Genomic DNA, 21,447 nt, shown 5'->3' on the forward strand with positions numbered 1-21,447 from the left:
TGAAACCCTTTTGAGGGTTCAAGCCGCCCATCGTTATTGACAAATAAGACCTTTCTATTTCGAATGGAAAAATGGGAAAAAGTAGTCAATGTGGTGGGAGAAGTGGTTTAGACCGTTGGATCTTGTTTATATCTTTCAAAATTATAATTTTTAAATAGAAAATAGAGGCAAATGCAGCTATTTTAAAATATTTTTGGTCATTTTTAACAAAAATAGGAAAAAGCCGGTGCATGGAAACTCGAAAGGTCTTCTTTTCCCTCCACATCTCTCTGTGTGTCTCTCTCAGCAAAAGAAGAAGCTGAGAGAGAAAGAGAGAGAGAGAGAGAGTGGGATTTACTAAACATAGGGAGGGTATGAGTTGAAAGTTGAAGCCCATTAAAATCTAAATTGAAACGGAGATAGTAAATGATCTAAATGTGGCAAGAAACCTCTAGCCATCACTGCATTCGAGACAATGGCAAATTAGCCATGCAAGGTAGCCGTTTACAGGCTCTTTTCCATTATGGGCAAACGTTTTTAACGTTTCCTTGACCTTCTATCTGCTCTTCCTCTATATTTGGTATTCTATTTTCGTTCTTTATTACCTCAACAACAAAAGTAGAGAAAGAAGAGAGAGAGAGAAAGAGAGGGAGTTTGAAATTGATATCAGTTGGAGGTGGGCTTGTTTTGATGGTTAGAAGAAGGAGAAGAGAGTGAGAGGTTAGGGGAAATGGGCAGAGGAAAGATTGAAATCAAGAGGATCGAGAACGCCACTAGCAGGCAAGTCACTTTCTCCAAGCGTAGGGCTGGGTTGCTCAAGAAGGCATATGAACTGTCGGTTTTATGCGATTCTGAGGTTGCCCTGATCATCTTTTCCAGTACAGGGAAGCTTTTCGAATTCTCTAGTTCTGGGTAATCACCATCTTTTCTCTTCCCCTGTCTTTTGTCTTTCTATTTCTTTTATTTGGTTGTTAAGAGATTTTGGCTTTCGGTTTCTTCGTGTCAATCAATCAAATTATTTGAATGGGTTTGTGTAATGAATTCGTACAATTTGTTTCTGTATTCATGCATGTTTTGGTGTTGCTTCAATGGTTGCATATCCATGCATTGAAACTCTTTTCCTATTGAAAATATCCTCTCAATCGGTTTCACCTCTATGGTTTTGGTAATGGTGGTGATGATGGTGTCGATGTTACAGGAGCTTTGCTTTAAATAAGCTTTTCATTGGAAACTTAGCAACTTAACAGCTAAGCTTTCTTTCAGTGACGGTTACCTCTGTGCACGCGTTTTTTTACTTTGAAGAAAAACGTGGCCTTTTATTTCAAATATTTTGTCATCTTTGGGGTATACCCCTCTGACAACTAAGAGATTGCCAGCGTGAGATGAGGAAGAAAAGGTTTATGAAGGGTTGAGTCAGTTACAAATTGCATGTTTTCTCATTCTTCTCCTGTACTTCCTCTCTTTAATTTCTCGTTTCTCCAGTTGAGTTATCAACAATGATGCCTACTCTGCTTCTACCCAAGGACCAGAATCCAGTACCTGAGGCACTCCAACAGTCACTGCATAAGTATATATATTTTATGTTCTGGAACAATTCAAAATGCTGTCAGTACAGTCTGTGTTCATGCCAAAGTATATTTTTCAAAGTTGTTTTGATCTATGTCTATGTTTTAAGGTATAAAAAATGGGAATTGGATCAGTAATGATTCAGTGAGATCAAATTCAGCGATGATCAGTCCTGATTCCCCCTTGCATGGGATCAGCTTTCTCTGTACAGTGGTTTTAAGCCTTCCAATTGTTCCTGGCCAATTCCGGCAGTTTCTGTGTTGATCTGGATCAGAATCAACTGGACCTGATTATGGGGCTGATTCAGCAGCTTCCATAATGATTTGGTTCGGAATCTGCTGGACCAATCGCGATGATTCTGGTGGCTTCCGTGTTGAATGGCTGACCCCCATTGGAATTGACCTTACTGTACAGTGATTCTACAGTTCCAATTGTTCCCAGTCAGGTGTGGCTGCTTCCATAATGAGCGGGATCATAATCAGTGGGCTCAATTCAGAGGCCAATTCCATCTTTTAACCCTGTTGTTTTTATAGTAGACAATGCTTTGGATTAGATGATTTATGCTAGGGACTATATTGCACTTTCGTGAGTCAGTACTCTTGAAACTGTTGCAGGGTCTGTGATCTTATCAGGTAAGCAAGGTATATCTTGTGGATATAGTTGATATGTGAGTAAAAAGCGAGAATGTACAAATTCTTCAGTTATAACTAAAAGTGCAGTAAACATCTAAATTTGGCTCAATGATTAGTGGAAGCCAAATTTCATTTCAGAAAATATAGTCTCCTTGCACTGGCTTCCATCTGTGGATTGATTACTTCATTTGACAGTTGGAATCTTGTATACTTGAATAGGTAGATGTTTAGTGGTATTTTGATTATGAAATGTACAATGTAAGATGTTAAGATGCTCCTGCTTGGTTCATAATATCTCTAGAATTCTGTATTTTGTTGACCACCTCTGGAAATGCTTTTACTTGTTTATAATTATTTCCTCTGAAGATATTCATTTTTTTCTTTTTTCAGTTTGATTCTTCCTCTGGTATTCTTGTTATATTAAATAAAACCAGTTTTACAGAGTCGTGAATCACACTGATATTTGACCCTGTTCATATGACCTAGGTTGCTATGTTTTCAATTGTCTAGTTACTCTTCCATACTCCATTTTCTGATCAAACGGATCCAATTTCCTCATGTAGCAAAAAACGAGAGGCGGGGGAGAACTCCCTTTGAATTGGTGTTACTACTGCATTTACTCTGATAATATGTGCTATGTCACTGTTGTTTTAGCTGCTAGTGAACTACTGTTAGCCATAATGCTTGGTAACCTTTATACTTTCAATTTAGTTCACCCATAAAATATCCCCGCTTATTCAAGATGAAGTAGTATAAAAAATAACATAGAATAAAATAGAATACCAATCTGATATAGAGGCTTCTTATCATCCATCAGATATTGTGCTTTGTATATGGATATCGATGTTTTCCCATCTTACCCTGTTCTGAATATTGATAAATTTCTTTTCAAGCTCTCAGTAATGGGAAGATGATAATGCTTTCTTAATTATCCTTTTTTTTTTGGGGATAAAAATGCTTGACTATCTCCTTGACACTCTATTTATGTCAGAAAGATAAGGGAAAGAATACTGAAAAACTTAATTATTTTTTTTTTTATCATTGATTGTTGTTAATTCAGAGGATAGCAGTAACTGCATTGGCAAGCTGCTTGGCTGGAAGTTGTATTTGCTACCTTCTCTTTCCCCCTTTATCTATGCTGACATAACAGGCTGACTGCAGAGGCTAACCCAAACTCATGCTGCTTAAGCCTCAAATCAATGTGCATTATATTCTTAATACTCCTGTTTTTTCTATTAGTCTGTATATTTATCCCATTTCTGGAAAGTTTCCACTTTATGGTCCAACCAGAGGTGCACTGTGCACTGTGTATTTCTGCCATTTGGAGTGCAACATGTCAAAATTCCTGCCTCAAATATAATAAAATATCCTCCCATAGTCCCTTGTATGTTTTTGCATCTATTTCTCCAGCAGACTCAGATCTTTGAAGCTTCATTTTCCACTTATACTACTACAAATGGACTGAGACTTTATAGGCTTGTGGAGAATCGTTTGGTCTACATGTCGATCGTTAAACCATTGGATAGTTGGGATTGGACCACAATAGGTAGAGGGGTCCCTCCATTGTGGACTCAAGCTGTTTGCTTGCTGATTTTTCTTCTTTATATCATAAATACAACATAGATGGGGAAGCCCTAGCTACCCTAGTCTTCTCAGTAGTCTTTCCTTCTTTCTCTTGTATGGTTGCTAGTTGTTATTTCTAATGTTTTTGCATCAACAAGCTGTGCGCCTCATCCAACATTTGACGTGGCGTCTTTTGAGCTGACTAGATAGATTTGCCCATATATTCTATACTGGGACTTATGTTGCATTTGTTGTGGCAAAAATTGATAATGATGCCAACAAACTCTTGTTTTTCTCTTCAAATTGCTGTTTAAGGATTTCTTTCTGAGAACTGTGGCCTTATTTTCATCCACAATATGCAGTTTGTTGTTGATAAGATTGACGCAAAATCTTACCTGATGGTGTATACCAAAAGTAGATGTGTTTTAAGATGCTCACATGATTTTTAGTTTTGCATGAGGCTTTGGAAAAGTGTAGTAATTGGATATGGAAAGTATAGGATATAGAGTTTGCTATTTATAATGAAGTTGGATATCTTCCCATTATGTGCACTGTAAGTCTGTTCAGCTGAAGGAATTTCTTCCAACTTGTTTCTGGATTATTTGGGACAAAACTTCTTTTGTGAATGAATTTCATATGGAGGTTTCTTGCTTTGCTTTTAAATAGCCACATTTCTTTACTCCACAATTTCATTTTTGAATGGATTAAAACCTTCTTTTGGATGTAACTATACAATTTCAATCACTGCACTACATGGTTGGAATCATGTAGTTACCTGATTACTATAATGAGTTAAGACTACTCAGTGTCCTTAGTTATAAATGCGTAATCATGATTAGAACTTATTTTAGGGTTTCGTCTGACTGTATTTCACTTTTGGCGAGCATATTTCTGCTAAGAATGCTGTTGTTCATTTGAAATTATGTAGTTTTCTGCACTTTGTTACTTAATTGATTACTGTATCTGGATATAGTTAAAGTTTCTGATCTTGTTGGATGTGAATATTCTGACATTTTGTGTTAGACTATTCGTCACTTTCTGAATATGTGATGCATATTTTCACTTACATGATAATTGGACTATTGGGACTGAAAGGAACTTATCTGGTTGCTGTTTTCTTTGTGAAGCATGAAGCAGACACTTTCGAGATACAACAAGTGTGTCGATCGTTCTCAACCTTCTACAGTTCCATATGAGCAAGTGGTAGTTTTTCTTTTAAGTACTTGCAAGATCTGATGTTCTTCCTTTTCAAGTTGCCCAAGGTGTTTCTTGTCTGAAGTTCTTAGTTGTGACATAAAAAATAAGTAAATAAAACAAATTCAGGCTTATCCCGATTTATTACACTCTGTCACTTATTCTGCCACTGAAGTGAGCATTTTCTCACCTACATGCATCCCTATTGCTTATATAAAATTGAGTTCAACGTATATGGTTAAACATATCCTCAATATAGATCTTTTTCGGTAGATGTTAGAATGTACATCTGTCATGCTAAACTATTCCTTACACATATTGATTTGATTAATGAATGGCAGGATCTTTGTCTCTCTAGATGTTGGCATGTCTAGATTTGGCTTAATTAAGGAAAAGATGAAGCTACTATATGTTTTCAGAGATCAAGTTAGCTGTGTTGTTTGGACCTGGGATTTAAGTCCTGGAAATGACTTCTATTCTCAATTGCCTATATTCTTGGATACTGTCTCTGGCATACTTATCAGATTCATGCAGTTATCTGTAGCTCATATGCTGATGCACATTTACTAGACTGTAGTCTTGTTATGAGTTCTTAAGGTATACTTGGTGTCTCATGGTTACATGTTTCTTATGAAACATAACTGTTAACTGGGAAATCTGCAAACTTCTTCATCCAGTCTATTGTGAATTATTTTTTGCTTACATCTATTCTATGGTCTATCCCTCTCTCAATAAATTTGATTATTTGGAATCCTATTATGACATAAAAGGTTTATTGTTTATTTTGATACTTTTGACCAACCCTTACTTCTTTGCATACAGAGGCAACAATCTGAGGAGGTGAACATTCTGAAAGATGAAATTACCAAGTTACGAATAACACAACTGTATGTGCTTTAAAGTTGTATGTACCGCCTTCTTTCATTTTATTGGGGAACATATATCCTAATATTTGAGTTTTCTATTTTTCTGGTCATTAATCTTCTGTAGGCAGATGATGGGCAAAGAACTGACTGGCTTGAGCATGAAAGAATTGCAGCACCTGGAGCACATACTAAATGAAGGGATAGCATGTGTGAAGCAGAAAAAGGTACTTGAAATTATAAGAATTCACTATCAAAACGTGTATGAAGTATTGAAGTTTATCTCAAAACTTTTCTGCAAGAATCAAATTGGTTGTCAATGAGCTGGTCTGGGATAAGCTGTAGCTTGACCTAGGACCTAGAGAAGCTCACAGATTTTGGGCTGAAGCATAGCATGTGAATGGTGTAATACTAAAAACTCAAGCTTGCTCAGTTGCAAGCTAGCTTGGGTCTTAATTGTTCTTGGCCTGAGTTGATTTTTCATTTTATTTTATTTATTATTTTTTTATGTCAAAATTTTGTACGTGGTTTGTGTATGGTGGACAAACATGTTTTCAACCGTGGATGGAGATGAGAAACCATGTATTGTAAACATTCATGTCCATCCAATGGTCGAAAAAACAACAATGTATGTATATGTCCGTGTATGAAAACCTGCCCTTCTATATTTTACAAGCTTGTAGAGCTACTAGATTAAAATTGTAACGAGCAGTTATACAAACCAGAATTAAGTAGAAGATGAGAGGAGAGGTAAAACAATGGAGAAGGAACCATTTGGAAGAAGTAATTTACATTCTCACATTTGGCCTATTTATTAATATATAAAATAAAGAAATAATGAAATAAAATCCAACAAGGACTCATAAACACAATATTGTACTAACTAGCAAAAATTAGAGATAAACTAGGAAATAGATAATAAATAATATGGTTAGTATTCTCCTATCGTGAATATAACTAAATTTTTTTTTTTGGGGGGGGGGGGGGGGTTACATAACAAGGGTCAAAGACTCAAACGAAAAAAGAACTACTCAACAGAAACTTGAGGTACCTCCGCCTGCAGGATGACCTCAAGAACCAGAGGTGGATCCAGAAAAGACACCAAAGACTCCCTCAAAACCAAGGGTATCCTTGACATTCAATCAGCAGCAACATTTGCATCTCAAGAGATTAAGTGACTGAAACTTGCATAAAGGACTTTAGGATGATTTTCATGTCATCCACTAACCTGGGTGGCCAGCCACCCAAGGCCTTACTCGTGGAAAGGCAAGTAATTGCCTCTAGGGAGTTGGATTTGACGACCAAGGATTGGATCCCCCTCATGGTAGACAGCATCAAGCCCTCCTTGAGTGCTGCAAGCTCTGCTTCAAGAACTGAGCTCAGGCCAATAATATGTTTGGCAAAACCACCTTTATAAGCACCTGTGGGTCACCTAGAACTCCTCCAAGTTGTGTAAACTTTCATTAACTGGTGCATCAGCATTAAGCTTAATAACTTCCCCCCTTCCGCCTTGCTCTACCTGCAGCAGCCAAAGATCTAGCAATGACCACCCTATATGAGGTCCAAGCTTAAATAATTGAGGCTGAGATTCCTTGATAAGGGTCCAACCATCACCTCGTCTATTAAATTCTCTTCATGGCAGTCTTTGTTTCCAAGTCCAAAGCATAAATGCGGCACAAGCAAAAATAGTTGGCCATGGATCCACCCCAAACCTCATAGCTGAGGATCCAACAAGATTAACCTTGGTCCACCCCCGCACATCCTCAGGCTGTACCATGAACTACAAGAAGAGGGTAAAATCTTATACCAAACTCCTTTAGCATAACAACACTTCCTTAGGACAAGGAGGATATCTTCCCTTCTGCTGAGGCAAAAACTACACATCCCATGGTTTAACAGCTGAAGCCTTCTCTTCTTATCATTAGTGAGAGACCGATCATGGCGAGCTAACCACAGGAAGTAGCTAACTCTATACGGGGCATGAAGCTTCCAGATGGCCTTCCATAACCTAGCCCTCACCAACTGAAAAGATAGCATTGCTTGAGAGAGACCATCTCCAGACATCACGACCATCCATAGGGTTTGAAAATTGGCAATTCTAGAGTACACCTCATAGGGAGAAACATACTTAAGCCCACCTCCAGTTGCCCTCACCATCAACTTACTCGGCCAATCTCTTCTAACTCCGACTGATCAGGAGAGGAGTGATAACCATGGTGGGAGATCTCGCGAGATCTCGCGAGATATCTCGCTATTTTGACATAGCGAGATGAGAGGAGAGGCGAGATCTGCGAGATGGGAGATCTCGCCACATCTCGCCGAGATCTCGCCATATCTCGCCGAGATCTCGCTAAGATCTCGCTGCAACCATAAAAAATTGCCAAAAACTTGATTTTTTGTCAGAATTTGTTGGGGATTCAACTTCTAAACATCTTTAAGACATCTACAACATCAAATTATCATCATTCAAGCCTATTTCAACTAGATCTACAACAAAGGGTAAGATTTTCCCCCAAATTTGAATTTTTTCAAATAGAATATTCTACAATGGGTGTGTGAGTTTAGTGTAAATATATGTTGATCCATAAGCTTTTATCTAACTTTCATGGAAACCAATTTAATGTGACATTTAAATCTATATGTGACATACTATAGTGATGAGTTGACTTGGGAGTCATATGTGGCCACTCAATCGTTGATGGCAAGAACTCGAGTGATACTCTTGCTTGTCTTGTAATCTTATTACTCACATACTCTTGTGATTGTGATTGTGAACTTATGGATTATGATTTATGACTTACTAAAAGTCTAAAACTTCTTATGGTTGTAAAATTTTGAAGCCATTTAAGTTCTTTGATAGTTTGATGTGTAATGTATTTAATACTTTATAGTTGATAACATGAATTACTTGATATCTCTACATTTCGGTTTTACACATAGGGTTGACTTAGAAGACGTAGTTAGGGTTATTTTCTCACAAATCTAAGGCCACCAATGTGTTCAAAAGGCCTTAAATAGGCTAAATACCAAGTTTCAGCCCAACCAGAGCCCTAAAACCCACCGAGATGGGCCACCGAGACTACCGCCAATTTTTTGGCATATCTCGACCGAGATCTCGCCATCTCGGTCGAGATCTCGGTATTTCTGAGTGGCGAGATCTCGCTCGGGAGCGAGATCTCCCACCATGGTGATAACAGCTGAAGCTAGAATGACACCAGCCTCCATCCAATCATCAAGCTAGAACAACAAAGAAGTCCCATCCCCAGCCAAATCTTGCTATGTGATGCACCCTTGGTGCAACTTCACAAATCGCCTTCCAAAGAGGAGATTCCATCATACAATCAAAGAATCTGTTATGCCTCTTCAAGGATATATACTTGGCCTCAAGCACTTCAGTCCAAAGGTGGTTTTTATGGAGAAACGTCCATGCCAACTTCATCATGTATGCTTCATTAACCAAGGCAAGATGTTTGAAGCCTAAAACTCCTATCACCTTATCCTTGCATAAGGTATCCCAACCAACTAAGTGCATTCTCTTCCGCGAGGACATATCACCCCAAATAAATGCACGCCTTCTCCACCTCAGTCAGAATGCCTTAGGGACTAGGGCCCGTTTGCATGGAATACTATGGTATGGCCATGACAACAAATTTTGCCAAAGTCACTCTCCAGGACAAAGAAAGAGAGGAGGCTTTCCAATTTGCAAGCCAATTCTTAGCCTTAGTAAGAATGCAACTACAAGTATTTTTCATCAGTCTACCACTCAAATTGGCACTCCAAGATAACGCCCAATGTCTGTGGTCTAGGTGAACCCACTCAGATGGATGATTTCATTGATTTGTTGCCTTCTCTTATTCTTGGAAAAGTAAATGCTGGTCTTTATAATGCTCACTTTGCTTCTCAGATACACCACAAAATTTGTCTAGAGTGTCAATAACCAGATGGGTCTAACTCAAGGAGGGTTCTGCAAATAGGACAACACCATTAGCCAACACGAGGTGCGAGATTCCCGTTCCTCTTCTCCCCATCTTGATAGCCTTCCAACCACCATTAGAAACTGCATCCTGTATATAGTGAGAGAGCCTCTCCATACAAAGAACAAATAGACAGAGCGAGAGGGTTCTCCTTATCCTCTAGAGGGATGAAAACCATAAGTGATCTCCCCATTCTAAAGGATGCTCAAAAAGGTGGTGGTGATGCATTGCATGATAAGGCACTCAAAGGTGTCTGAGAGGCCCACCAATTTGAGAGTCTCATTAATAAAGTCTCACATGATTCTATCATTAGCTTTCTCCAAATCGATCTTGATGACCATGAACCCTTTCTTCTTAGTCTTCCTTCTCATAACATGAAAAACCTCTTGAGCAATGATAATATTCTCCTAAATGTGACGACTTGGAACAAAACTATCTTGGTTGGGTGATACCAAGGTAGGCATAATCTCCTTCAAGTGGCTAGTGATCACCTTGGTAATGACCTTGAGATTGACATGCAAAGAGAGATCTGGTGTAATTGGGAAATGGATTCAAGCTTCTCCACCTTCAGAATTAAAGCAATAAATGTCTGATTGAGCTACCTATCGAGCTCATCCAAGAAGCCTTCCTGCACAGTTCTCGTCAGTGATCTCCCTATGGTATCCCAAGAGAACTGGTAGAAAGCCCCTGGAAACCCATTAGGTCTTGGGGCCTTGATTTGCTTGACCACCTTATATATTTCTTCTTTACAGCCCACACCTGTAAGTGAGCACAAATAAAAGGCAAGAAAGTGATGAGTAATAATAAGCATACCCGTGGATTGCTCTGTGTCAGAGAAAAGGCCTTGAAAAAATTGACCACAAGTTCTTGCAAGGTCAGTGTCAATCACTCATTCATCCTCGCTATCATGAAGCCCCTCTGATGTAACCTGCCCTAGACAGCCTCAAAAGAGAGAAAAGAGGACCCAAGCCCATTCGGAAGTAGGAGCCAAACCAGGAGGGCTGAACCAGTGCAGGAGCAAATTGGTCATTTTCCCCCTGGTTCGAGTTTACTTTGTGGGATCAAGTCCAACTAAAAATTTGGAGCTTAATTCTGTTTTTTATTTTATTTAGAGTCCGAGTTTGTTAAGTAGTTCAGTTGAAAGATTGTTTGTTAGTTGTTGGTTATGATAGGGTTGTTAGTTGGTTAGGATAGGGTTCCTTATCTTACGGGACTTTATCTCTTAGGAGTCGGGTTTTTTTTTCTGAAATTTGTAGTTGAGTCCTTTTTAGTAAGTATTTGTTAAATTAAGGTCCAAGTTTTGTAGTAGTTGAATCCCTATTAGTTAGGGAGTTCTTAATAAAGTCAATTTGGATTCTGAAGGCTATAAATAGCCTAATCATTTGGGTGTAATAGGCAGCTTTTGATTAAGGAATAAATATTGATTTGAGAATTAACTTGAGAAAGTCGTGGGATCCTTTGGGTGACCTGCGGCTGGTTTCTTGTTTCCAAATTTTGAGATCTTCATCTTTTCTTCCAAGCACTCAACTGCAAGTTCCAGCAAGTTTTGTGAGTTACAAGTCAGTACAGAAGTCCCCTAACCCCTTCCCCACCTCCCTCAGCCATTGTGAACACCCTCCTGTCCCTCCCCTGCAGTTTCAGCCCAAACCCTACCCCCTCTCTAGCCACCATGACCCTCCCCCCTCTTCTTCTTCCCTGTGATACAGCATACCCCCTTCCCTGTTCTACCTTGATTCCCAGCCCCCTTAGACCCCCCTTCACCCTCCCTTAGGATTGCCCTAAGCTCTAGAAACCATTCCTATAAGTAATTGCCCGATCAGCCCTATTTAAACTAATCTGGAATTTTCTTCCACCTCATCCTCTTCATTAGGATGTTTTGCATAATTTTTCAAATCCCTAAACTGATCAATTTCAGACCTAAACCCTCAATTTCAGCCATCGTTTGAGCCTTAAAATTACCCCAAAGCCCTCGGTTTCAGCCCTTTCCCTTTGCTGAATTTCCTGGGCTAACCCTTTGGTTAGGGAATTTACCTAATTACCCCTAACCTAGACCCTGGGTGGAAGTACTTGCTGTTGCGGTCACCTTGAGATGCCCATTCCTTTCTGGATTTATGTGGCCAGATAATATCTTCCCTCATAAGGACTTGCTTGAGCTCCATCCTCAAATTCTGTTCCAACCAAATGAGATAAGGGTTATAATTTCCAAAGTCTAATCTTTTCTGTCTGCCCCCCAACCTGGCATGTAACCTCTTTTTTTGATTTTCCAGACAGCCAAAGCACTTCTTATGAATAGGATGTTCTTGAAGTTTGTTAAGGGCCATATTAAGTTGCAAATTTGTATCTCAACCGTCTTTAATTGCATTAGGGAACTCTAAGCAAGTCAGCCACATAGCCTCCATTCCAAGGGGTTGATTCCAGAAAGGACCTCTGCTGGGACTTGGGAGTGGAGTCAACAAGAATGGGGTGATGATCAGACTTCAACTGAGGAAGAACTGTAACCTCTGCTTCAGAAAAAAAAAATCTCCAATCTGTAGAGCAGAGACTTCTATCAAGCCTTCTGAAAATTCAGGTTGGACCATTCCACCTGGGACCATGCCATGTGAATCTTGGCCCTATAGCTCCCATATCCATCATACTACATTTATTGATAATTTCCTTAAAATCTGGAGGATTTTTCAAATAGACACTGGAGCACCACTGTTTAGCTTCCCAAGGATCCACCACGTTATAAAAGTTCCCCATAACCATCCAAGGCCGCTGAAAAGTAAACATAGCCTCCTGAATATCATTCCACATCAAATTCCGGTGAGGCTCAACTGGACTAGCGTAACGTGCAGCTAGGAACCACTTGCAATTTAGGCTATCTTCTACTTCAAAAGTGAGGAATGGTATAACTAAATTTCTATTACCACAACTTCAACACTTCCCCTCAAGTTGGGGCATACACATTTAAGGCTTCAACTTGGACCAATAAAGAATAGATATTAAAATCAGCACCAATCTTAATTATCAGTTTTAGATGCTAGTGAGCATGAAGAGAAAGAGACACTGATATTTAAGATTGGTACCAAAATCAACTTCAGTACAAATGTAATCAGTAGTATCAGTGTATAATAATCCTCATGTCAAATAAAAAAAAACCCAATCTGCAATGAGCAAAATAGGCCATGGAGAATGCGATCTGCAGTCCACAAAAATGGCAGCAAAACGATCTCAGAGGTACATCTTAAGAAGGCTAGTAGTAGCATAGTTGTCAAGGTGTCACCTAGGTGATGCCTAGGCATCCAGGTTCTTCTATGGTTCTGGGCATCCAGGTATTGCCTAGTTACGTAGGTGATGCCTTGGTTTTCTTTGCCCCCTTGGACACGTCGTCAGCTTGGAGCCTTGACAACTATGAGTGGTAGTAAGTAGTCATCTTCTCAAAAAGTGTAGCATTTAACAGCTTCATCATAAATATCAGATATTAGGTAGTATTTTTCTCAAACGAAGAAGATATAGAGCTCCAAGCAAAGGTCTCAGATAAAACAAGTCCAATAATAGATAGACAAAATAGGTTATTGTGGATTAGATGATATTGGGTTACTGTAGACTAGACAAAAAGTACCGGGTATTGCGGACCAAATAGACAGTAGAGGTTACCATTGATCAACTAGGCAGTATAGAGTAGTATAAGCCAGATAAGTAGGTATAGGTTGTTCTAGATCAAACAACATCACCAAAAAATTATGAGTTGTTGCAGAATACCATCTTTAGATATAAATTGTTGCTGAGGACACAGGAAAATAGATAATTGTATTCTTCCAAGTTTTTCTTCTTTTTCTTCTTCTTTTTCCTTCCTATAGTTTTGATGCCATGTAAAAGGAAACACAAACTAGAATCAAGACAAAATAGAAGAAGAGAGACAAGACAACAGAAGTAAGGTTCCTACAATCGTGAGCTATTACAATCAGATGAAGTGGTGGCCCCTTCAACAAACACATTCTGGCATTGATATTAAAAAGTTAAACCTAATAACCACTCCTACTTTTTTGAAATAAATAAATTAGATTTTATCTGTATATAGTTCATTGAAGGTTCTGATGAGTCAAGTTGATTTACTTTATATGTACAATGATGGCTACAAAACTTAAATTCCACTAATAGCCTTGACTTGAGGTCGGTAAGTTCGATGTATTAATGACCAAGACAAAGCCAATTATATGATCAACTGGCCCCTATACCTCTATTTTTGTGTGAAATAAAGAAATATTATGATTAACATGCATACAAAATATGTTATTGATTATGTATACTAGTGTTGAAGATTAAGTCCAGTCCAAAAGTAAAGAAGCTGAAATATCACATCCGTCTCTTTGACACTATAAATATGAAGAAAACCAGAGGCAAAGAGGAAGGAGAACAAGAGAAAATAGAGAGAAGTGTTTCAGACCAAAGGAGGCTTCAGATTAATTAGTTAGGACCTCTCAAACCTTAACATAAATGTAAGAATCTACATCAAGATAATAAAGTTCTTAAACAAGAAGGAAACAAAACTAAACCTAGACATTCATGTTTGATCCCTCTCAGGATTAGTGCCTGATGATAATCTCAAGATCAGGTCTTCAATTTTTACCCTTTTTTTGGCTTATATTCTAGTGCTCACCCTCAAGCTGGAGGGTTGGTCTGATCATCTTCCGGCGAGGAAGGTATATTATCTCTGCTAGATCCGGAGAGCTCCACATGTTCATGACGTGCATTACAAGTTCCTTCCTCTTCCTTGGGCATTGCGACTATGCGAGGGATTTTGTGAGAATTTCAAAGGAAATGATTAACTTTTCTTTCTTTCTTTTCTTTTATTTTTTTGGACAAAGAAAGTGATGAATGATGGGGTTTAAGTAGTCATTATTTGTTACTATATTACTATTATTTTAGTTAGGATTAAAAGACTCTAGATTTTGAATACATACAGGGAGAGAACTGAAACCAGAGCATGAAATTTCGCCTTATTGGTTTCGTCTTGGTTTGCGGTTTAAATTTCGGTCTTCTGGGTCAAAAGTTAAACTATGTGCAGCACTCAATTTTCATAAACCCATGAAAGATAGCAGCTTAAATAAATCCAATATATCAACACTAAAGAGCTCTTTTCTCTAGGAAGACAACTAAATGAAGCGCCTAAGGGCTACATAAACTCCTTAAGAGTGCTTCTTCATTGATTGCACAAAGACCATAAAATTGCAGCTCTAGTGGCTACACAAAAACATAAGATTGTAGCAAATCCAAGGTCTTTGAGAACGTAGATTTGAAGATCCCCAAAGTTGGAGATTTACCTTGGCAATTTTCCTTTTTGGAGACTCAACCTTGTTGCACATTTGACATTTGACCTACACAGAACCTGGTCTCCGTTCCCCTTGGAGATTTGCCCTTTACCTTGACAACCTTCCTCTTTGGAGATGTACCGATGCTGCAAATCTAATGTTTTATTTTTCCTATTGTACCCTAGCAGATATTACTCCATTACAAAATTATTAAGGGCTAAAGTTAGTAATAGTCCAAGAATTTATTCCTTTTTGCCCAAGTTACCTACCCTAAATTTGGCCTACTAGAAGATCTGAGTGCCATTGTCTCTTCCCATAAAATTCTATTGTGACAACAAAGCTACTACAAGCATTGCCTATAATCCAGTGCAACATGACAAGACAAAGCAAGTGGAAGTCGATAGATATTTTATCAAAGAAAAATTGGAAAGTGGGCATAATCTATATGCCATTAGTGAAGTCTGAAAATCAAGTTGTAGATGTCTTCACCAAATTGTTTACCTGGACAGATATTTGATCCTATTTTGACCAAGTTGGGCATGCATTTCAACTTAAGGGGGAGTGTTAGGAGTATGACTGAGGTTTCCAAAGAATTTCACCTCCCTTTAGTTCCCCTTGCAACCAAACAAATCCAAAAGGAAACAAAATTAACCCAAACATTCATGTTGTATCCCTCTCAGTACTGGTGCCTAATGCTAATCCTGAAATTGTGATCTTACCATTTTTACATGTAGGTAACACGTGGTTTTATGACTTTAATGGGAAATTCTGATGTTTCAGGAACGTTTAATGTTGGAACAGCTCGAAAAATCGAGGTTGAAGGTACAGTATATTGTTAATACTTATTTGGCATTTTATTGGGTTGAAATGGTGTTTTTGTTTTGAAGGTATTTTTTTGCACTCATTCATGCACACAATTTTTTCTTATGAGATTGCAGAAAGAAAACAAGAATGATAATGAGAATTTACTCAGATCTTCTAGAATACTATGTAAGCATAGTATACAGCTATGATACTGGGAGAAGAGGATAGGGAATATAATTGTTTAATCTTGTAGATTCTGAGAACTTTAAATTTATTTTTTGATGATAAAATTTGTTGCCTTGTGAAGTTTCTATAGTGATAGATAGAGAATATCTAAGCCTTGTAGAGAAGTAGTCAAGGTTCTTTGGTATTCCACTGGAAGACTTCCCTTTCAGGCCATTGCTTGACTAAATTACTGTTTGACAAAACTCAATAAATTCTTTCCCCAGGTCAAGGCTTGCAAAGAGATAATCCTTACATTGTTGCTATTTCTCATGAAGATTACTCTTGCCATGTGCAGTAGCTTAACACAAATCAACACCTTACAAATTTCTCCTTTTTTTCTTTTCTTTCTACCATTTGCGATATCACTTTTCAAATTGGTGAGACATGGCTCGAACCTCAAACAAGATCTTATATTACAGGCAGTAGTTTTCTAAACATTCACCAGAATCCTGAGATTAAATACCTCTTTGTACAGGTTATCAGGAGTCGGAATGTGAATGTTCTTAGAGTGACAGCATGAAGCCCATTAGTCAGCTTTGCCATCTAGTTTTGATGTTAGACACAAAATGAGAACATTTTGAGCTGCATTATGACTAAATTGTGTTAGAAAAAAATGAGAACATTTGAGTGGTATTAAGACTCAAAAGTGAAGGTGGCTGACATATTCATTTATTTAGATATCCTCGTTAAAAGCTGTAGACTTAATCCTTGAGAATTTTTCTGGCCATATTTTCTTTTAACCATGGGGTAGTGGATTGTAACTCCTGTTCAGGTTGTGACATATCATATTTTCCTCAACTTGGACATGACCTCTTTATGTACAGGATCAATATATTTAATGCCAAAACAACCTCATAATATATAGGCCCTGTGTTTTTGTCAACTTACTGTATTTTACAATGCCAGTGGTTACCTTAGTTTTCACTGGATTACCTTGTCCTATCTGCATCAGCTTAATTTTGTGTCAATTGGTTGTGTTAGGTGGTGTCAGTTAGGTTTTTGTCATTAGCCAGTATTGTTAACAACTATCAATATGCTTATGTGCTTCTGAAGTAAAGTTAATCACTGAAGCAGTTTTAAAGAATTACTTTTTGCTTTCTCAGGAACAAGCAGCCATGCTGGAGAATGAGACTTTACGCCGGCAGGCAAGCCAAAGATTTCTATGATTTCTGAGAGAAGTTTCTATTAAATGCTACTTTGAGTCTTCGACACTTAACTATTAAATGCAACTTTGACACTTCCATAATTCTATTTTCGCCCAAAATTTTCAGGTTGATGAGCTTAAAGGTCTGCTGCTGTCAACCGGACGTTCAATGCCTCCTTTTCTTGGATTCGAGCCTACAGGGAAATATGGTCTCGTTAAGCCTGATGTAATAAGTTCTAGTGTGGCCTGTGCAGGGGAGAAGCCTGGAGATTCAGAGACTTCGTTGCACTTGGGGTAATTTTCTGTCTTAAATTAAATTGTATATGCATTTTATTTCTTGTTAATAATAAAGTATTCTACAGATTTTATTATCGTGAAAACACCAATGAGGATGAACTTGGAAATGCACCAGTTTGTTTTGTTAATTATAGATCCCAGATCTCTGAGTTTGTAGCCTGAAATTATTCACCTCTTTTTTTTTTTTTACCCCCGGGTCTAGTGAGATGAAATGACAACAAAATGTCCTTATCAGGTGTCTTAGATAGCAAAACCAAAACTGCTATTTACATAGCTCAATTTTTTTCTTCTTTTTTCTTTTTTAAGAGACATCACTCCAACTCTAAAGAGTTGAAAAATGCGGAGCATTTTGGAGCGTCTGAGTTATCTCTTTGGTCTGTTTAGAGTTACTCTTCTGGTTTTTTTTTTTTTAAAGTAATGTGAAGGCCTGGAAGGTAGTGTTTCTCTTATTACCTGTGAAGCAAGACAAGAAACATAGTCATTTACAAAAATACTTTGCTTCCTTAACCTATCCAGTTAGCTGTCATTTGTAGTCTTTTCAAAGAGATGTGTTGTGACTTCTGACTTGCCATACAAGCTGTTACAAATAATAGGTAATGTTCCTCACTACTATGAATACCAATTATATGGCTGACAGAGGTGGAGCCAAGAATTAACATTGTTAGGGGGGGAGGGGGGAGTGGTGCTATTATATGGCTGACAGGGGTGGAGCCAGAGGGGTCTCTCTAGGGAACTTTCAAAAAATTGAAGTGGGGGGGGGGGGGGGGAACGGTTGCAAGTTCTGGTATTTCAGACATAGTGGGCTAGAGGGGTCTATCGAGGGAAATTCCAGAAAATTGGTTTTTCTTTTTTCTTTTTTTTTTTTTTTTTTGGGGTGGGGGGGGGGGGGGGGTTTGCGCAATTGTGGATTGCACACATGGAAAGAGTGCTAGAGGGGTCTTTCTAGGGAAATTTGTAAAAATTTGGGGGTACGGTCCACTGCCACTAGGGAAGCTCTGCCACTGATGGCAGATCATTATAGGTATATCGGTAGATGTCTAGAACCAAGTTATTATTCTTTTTCTGCCTACGTTGTCAAATATGGGGCAATACCAGAAACAAGAGAAGATGGAAGATTATGGAGTGCACAATTTTAGTGAAAGTAGGATATCAAGGCCTTTATTCTAATTGAAGCACCCCAGCTTTGTTTTCCCCTTGTTAATTTTAATGAGAGTTACATTTGCTCATAGGTCATCACTTTCAATGTCACAATAGCCGTAACATGAAATTTACTTTTTCTGTTGGCTTTTTTTTTGTCTTCATTTCCTCAACATGACTAGCTCCAATAATTGTCATCTATGTCTCTCAGATTTTGTTGCTTGTCATTGTTTTATGCTTTAAAGCATAAATATGGCCTACCGTCTCAGAATAAGAGAATGTTTATTTGTTTTCAGCTATGAATTCCACAATCTTGACTTATTCCTCTTTCTTTTTTCTGTTAGGTTGTCAACCGAAGTTAACCGCAAGAGGAAAGCACCTGAAGGAACATCTTGCTCCTTTGATTCTGGGGCTAGAATGGGTCCATCCTAATACTTAGTAAAATGTCTTATCTCATCTTGCAACAGAGTAATGCTGCTGGAGTTCTTGAGTAGTCCTCCATTACTGGTCGAAAAGTATAGAATTGAAACATTGATCATAACAAATATGGCAGTTTGCATTTTGTTGTTTTCAATTGGGTAGCTTCTGGATCATCTGAAGCTATAGGTCCAATTTCTCCCCTCCCCCCAAACAGGGAATAGGTGGACTCTTTCTAGGTCGTGTCAGTGTCGTTTAGTTTGAACCATTTTGGAGTAATGAAGCCATTTTCTGATTTGGGTCTCTTTGTTTTGGTGCTATGATACTTAAAACTTGGAGCAATGAAGACCATTCTTTCTTATTTTATGAAATGGCCTAGGAATGATTTGTTAAGAGAACAGGGAGAAAGATTCTATTGATTTACATACAACAATGATTCTAAAACATGAAATTTATTATTGATTTACATACAACAAAGATTCAAAAATATGAAATTTATTAAGAAATTTAAAAAGGAAAAATCAGTTTGTCTGATATTTGCATAATGGAGTTCTTATTGGAGAATTCATGGTATTCTTTGTATATACATGAAACTAATGGTTTATTTCTGCTGCAACCTCTGGCGGAGGTCACCAAGCAAATTATTTCTCTTCAACATAACCTCTGAGAAAATCTGATTTACCTCGTCTGTGACATCCTCCAATTTCTTCTCCAATATCTCTACTCTTCTACCTAATTCCTCCGCAACATCACGGCTTGGTTCTCCATTAGCAACTGCAACAAGCTGAGCAATCCCATTATTAACCTCTCTTACCTCAAACAGAACCCCCTTCGCCATCATCTCTTCACAGACACATGTATGCAAGTTCATCAATGAAGAATTAGGGAACCCATCAATTGTCTTCTTGAGTTTCAGGCATGATTCAACATCACCAGAGAGACTTGATTCCACAACAGCACATACCCAACAGGCGACGACCTTCATGATTGCTATAGCTTGGCAGATAACCCATTCTTTCCCAGGTGAACTTTTTCCCTCCTCCAGTTTGACTTCATTTGCTGCTTCTTCCCATTTCTTTTTAGAAACAACTGGTTGAATTGCTTTCAGATGTTCCATTGCGAAGGAAGGTGAATCCTCCAGAAGGGTCAAGGCATGGGAGAGAGACATACGGGCTTGACCTAGATGACAAACAGAGGAGGTTATGGAGTTGAGGACATCGAGCAATTTCAAGCTGACTTTAAGATACTCATCCACAGAAGGAGCTTCCCATCTATCCATTGGATAGTCAAGATCCGATATGAGTTTCTCAAATGCTTTGTTCATGTTGGGTAGAAGCTGCAAACATTGCAGAATCCATGATAAGGTCAGGATTTCCGATCCAGGCTTGGTAGATAAGGAGAACTGAATCAAGCTGGTTGAAATCGCGGATTCAAATGCTGGTAGAGAAGCAGAAAACGTTTCTTCATTTTGGTGGGTGTGGTGATTATCCATTTTGGAGAATAGACTGTGCAGATGGGCCAAGAGAATCATGAGAAGAACAACCAAGTAAGTGAAGAAATAAGGATTTGAATTGGAGAAAACTGTTTATGGGGTTATGCTTCTTATGTAGGGTTGGACTTTGGGAATTGCAGTGATGCCTCCATTGGCGTCCAAGGAAAACTGGGACTGGGTGATAAGGAGTAGACCATTGGAAAGCTTCAAACAGGCCAAGGTTTCTGGCGGCGGTCAATTGTATTTATCCGCAACAAACACGTTTCCGCGCAGCACTGGTGCCTATATTGATCTGCACGAAATGCGCTTCGTGGAACGAAGAAACCTGCGAGAATCAGAGGCGAAGTTCACTTGTGCTTTTACGAAAATGACCTTTGACGGCGAGGGTATTAGCTGGAATCCACAAAAGATGGATTTTGTCAGATTGGCATTTACGGGTAATTGTTTGTTGCCTCATGGGAGTATTTCATGCGGCTCTCTGACCTCGACGAGTGGTGTTTTCAAGATTCAACGATTTTGATTTTTCTACTTTTATGGTCAAAATCATAAATGTTGAGACGTGCCGCAAATTAAAGGCCATGCAAAAGATACCTTATGCGAATTACCCCCAAAAAAATCCAAAAGTACCTACGCGTGATGCAAATGAAAGGTCTTGTTCATGCATTTTCTTTACCAGCAAAAAAAAAGAAAAAAAGAATTGCATTTTTTTGGGTAACCAATGCATTTATTTGCATTCATTTTATCACATACTTGAGATTACATCAGTGTTCGGATTGCGGACTCTACTTCATACGTGGAGCCGTGGAGGAGCACATCTCGATATCCAAATTCATGTAATGGTGCTGGCCGATGAGAATGTACGTAGA

At 38.5% G+C, this 21,447-nt stretch overlaps 2 protein-coding genes across 2 annotated transcripts; one reads left to right on the forward strand and one right to left on the reverse strand.

Moving 5' to 3' along the window:
* The first annotated feature begins 538 nt into the window (after positions 1–538).
* LOC149001864 (agamous-like MADS-box protein AGL15) lies at positions 539–19,118 on the forward strand. Its single transcript, XM_089137665.1, has 8 exons — positions 539–891; positions 4,868–4,943; positions 5,757–5,821; positions 5,925–6,024; positions 15,846–15,887; positions 17,198–17,239; positions 17,366–17,532; positions 19,017–19,118. Exons 1-8 carry the CDS (start codon positions 710–712, stop codon positions 19,102–19,104), a joined length of 762 nt encoding a protein of 253 aa, XP_088993791.1. The 5' UTR covers positions 539–709; the 3' UTR covers positions 19,105–19,118.
* Positions 19,119–19,690: 572 nt separating this feature from the next.
* LOC149001865 (protein BPS1, chloroplastic-like) lies at positions 19,691–20,581 on the reverse strand. Its single transcript, XM_089138596.1, has one exon. The coding sequence runs from the start codon at positions 20,579–20,581 to the stop codon at positions 19,691–19,693; it is 891 nt and encodes a 296-aa protein (XP_088994722.1).
* Positions 20,582–21,447: the final 866 nt, after the last annotated feature.

Source organism: Hakea prostrata, chromosome 10 (assembly GCF_041222555.1).
Source record: "Hakea prostrata isolate BN-2017 chromosome 10, UWA_Hpros_2, whole genome shotgun sequence".
Taxonomy (NCBI): Eukaryota; Viridiplantae; Streptophyta; class Magnoliopsida; order Proteales; family Proteaceae; genus Hakea; species Hakea prostrata.

Bases quoted from the DNA above. Each gene is read 5' to 3' on its own strand.
- LOC149001864 (XM_089137665.1), top strand. From the start codon at position 710: ATGGGCAGAGGAAAGATTGAAATCAAGAGGATCGAGAACGCCACTAGC. The intron at 892-4,867 runs GTAATCACCATC...TTCTTTGTGAAG, and splicing joins TTCGAATTCTCTAGTTCTGG to CATGAAGCAGACACTTTCGA. The intron at 15,888-17,197 runs GTACAGTATATT...TTGCTTTCTCAG, and splicing joins TCGAAAAATCGAGGTTGAAG to GAACAAGCAGCCATGCTGGA.
- LOC149001865 (XM_089138596.1), bottom strand. From the start codon at position 20,581: ATGGATAATCACCACACCCACCAAAATGAAGAAACGTTTTCTGCTTCT.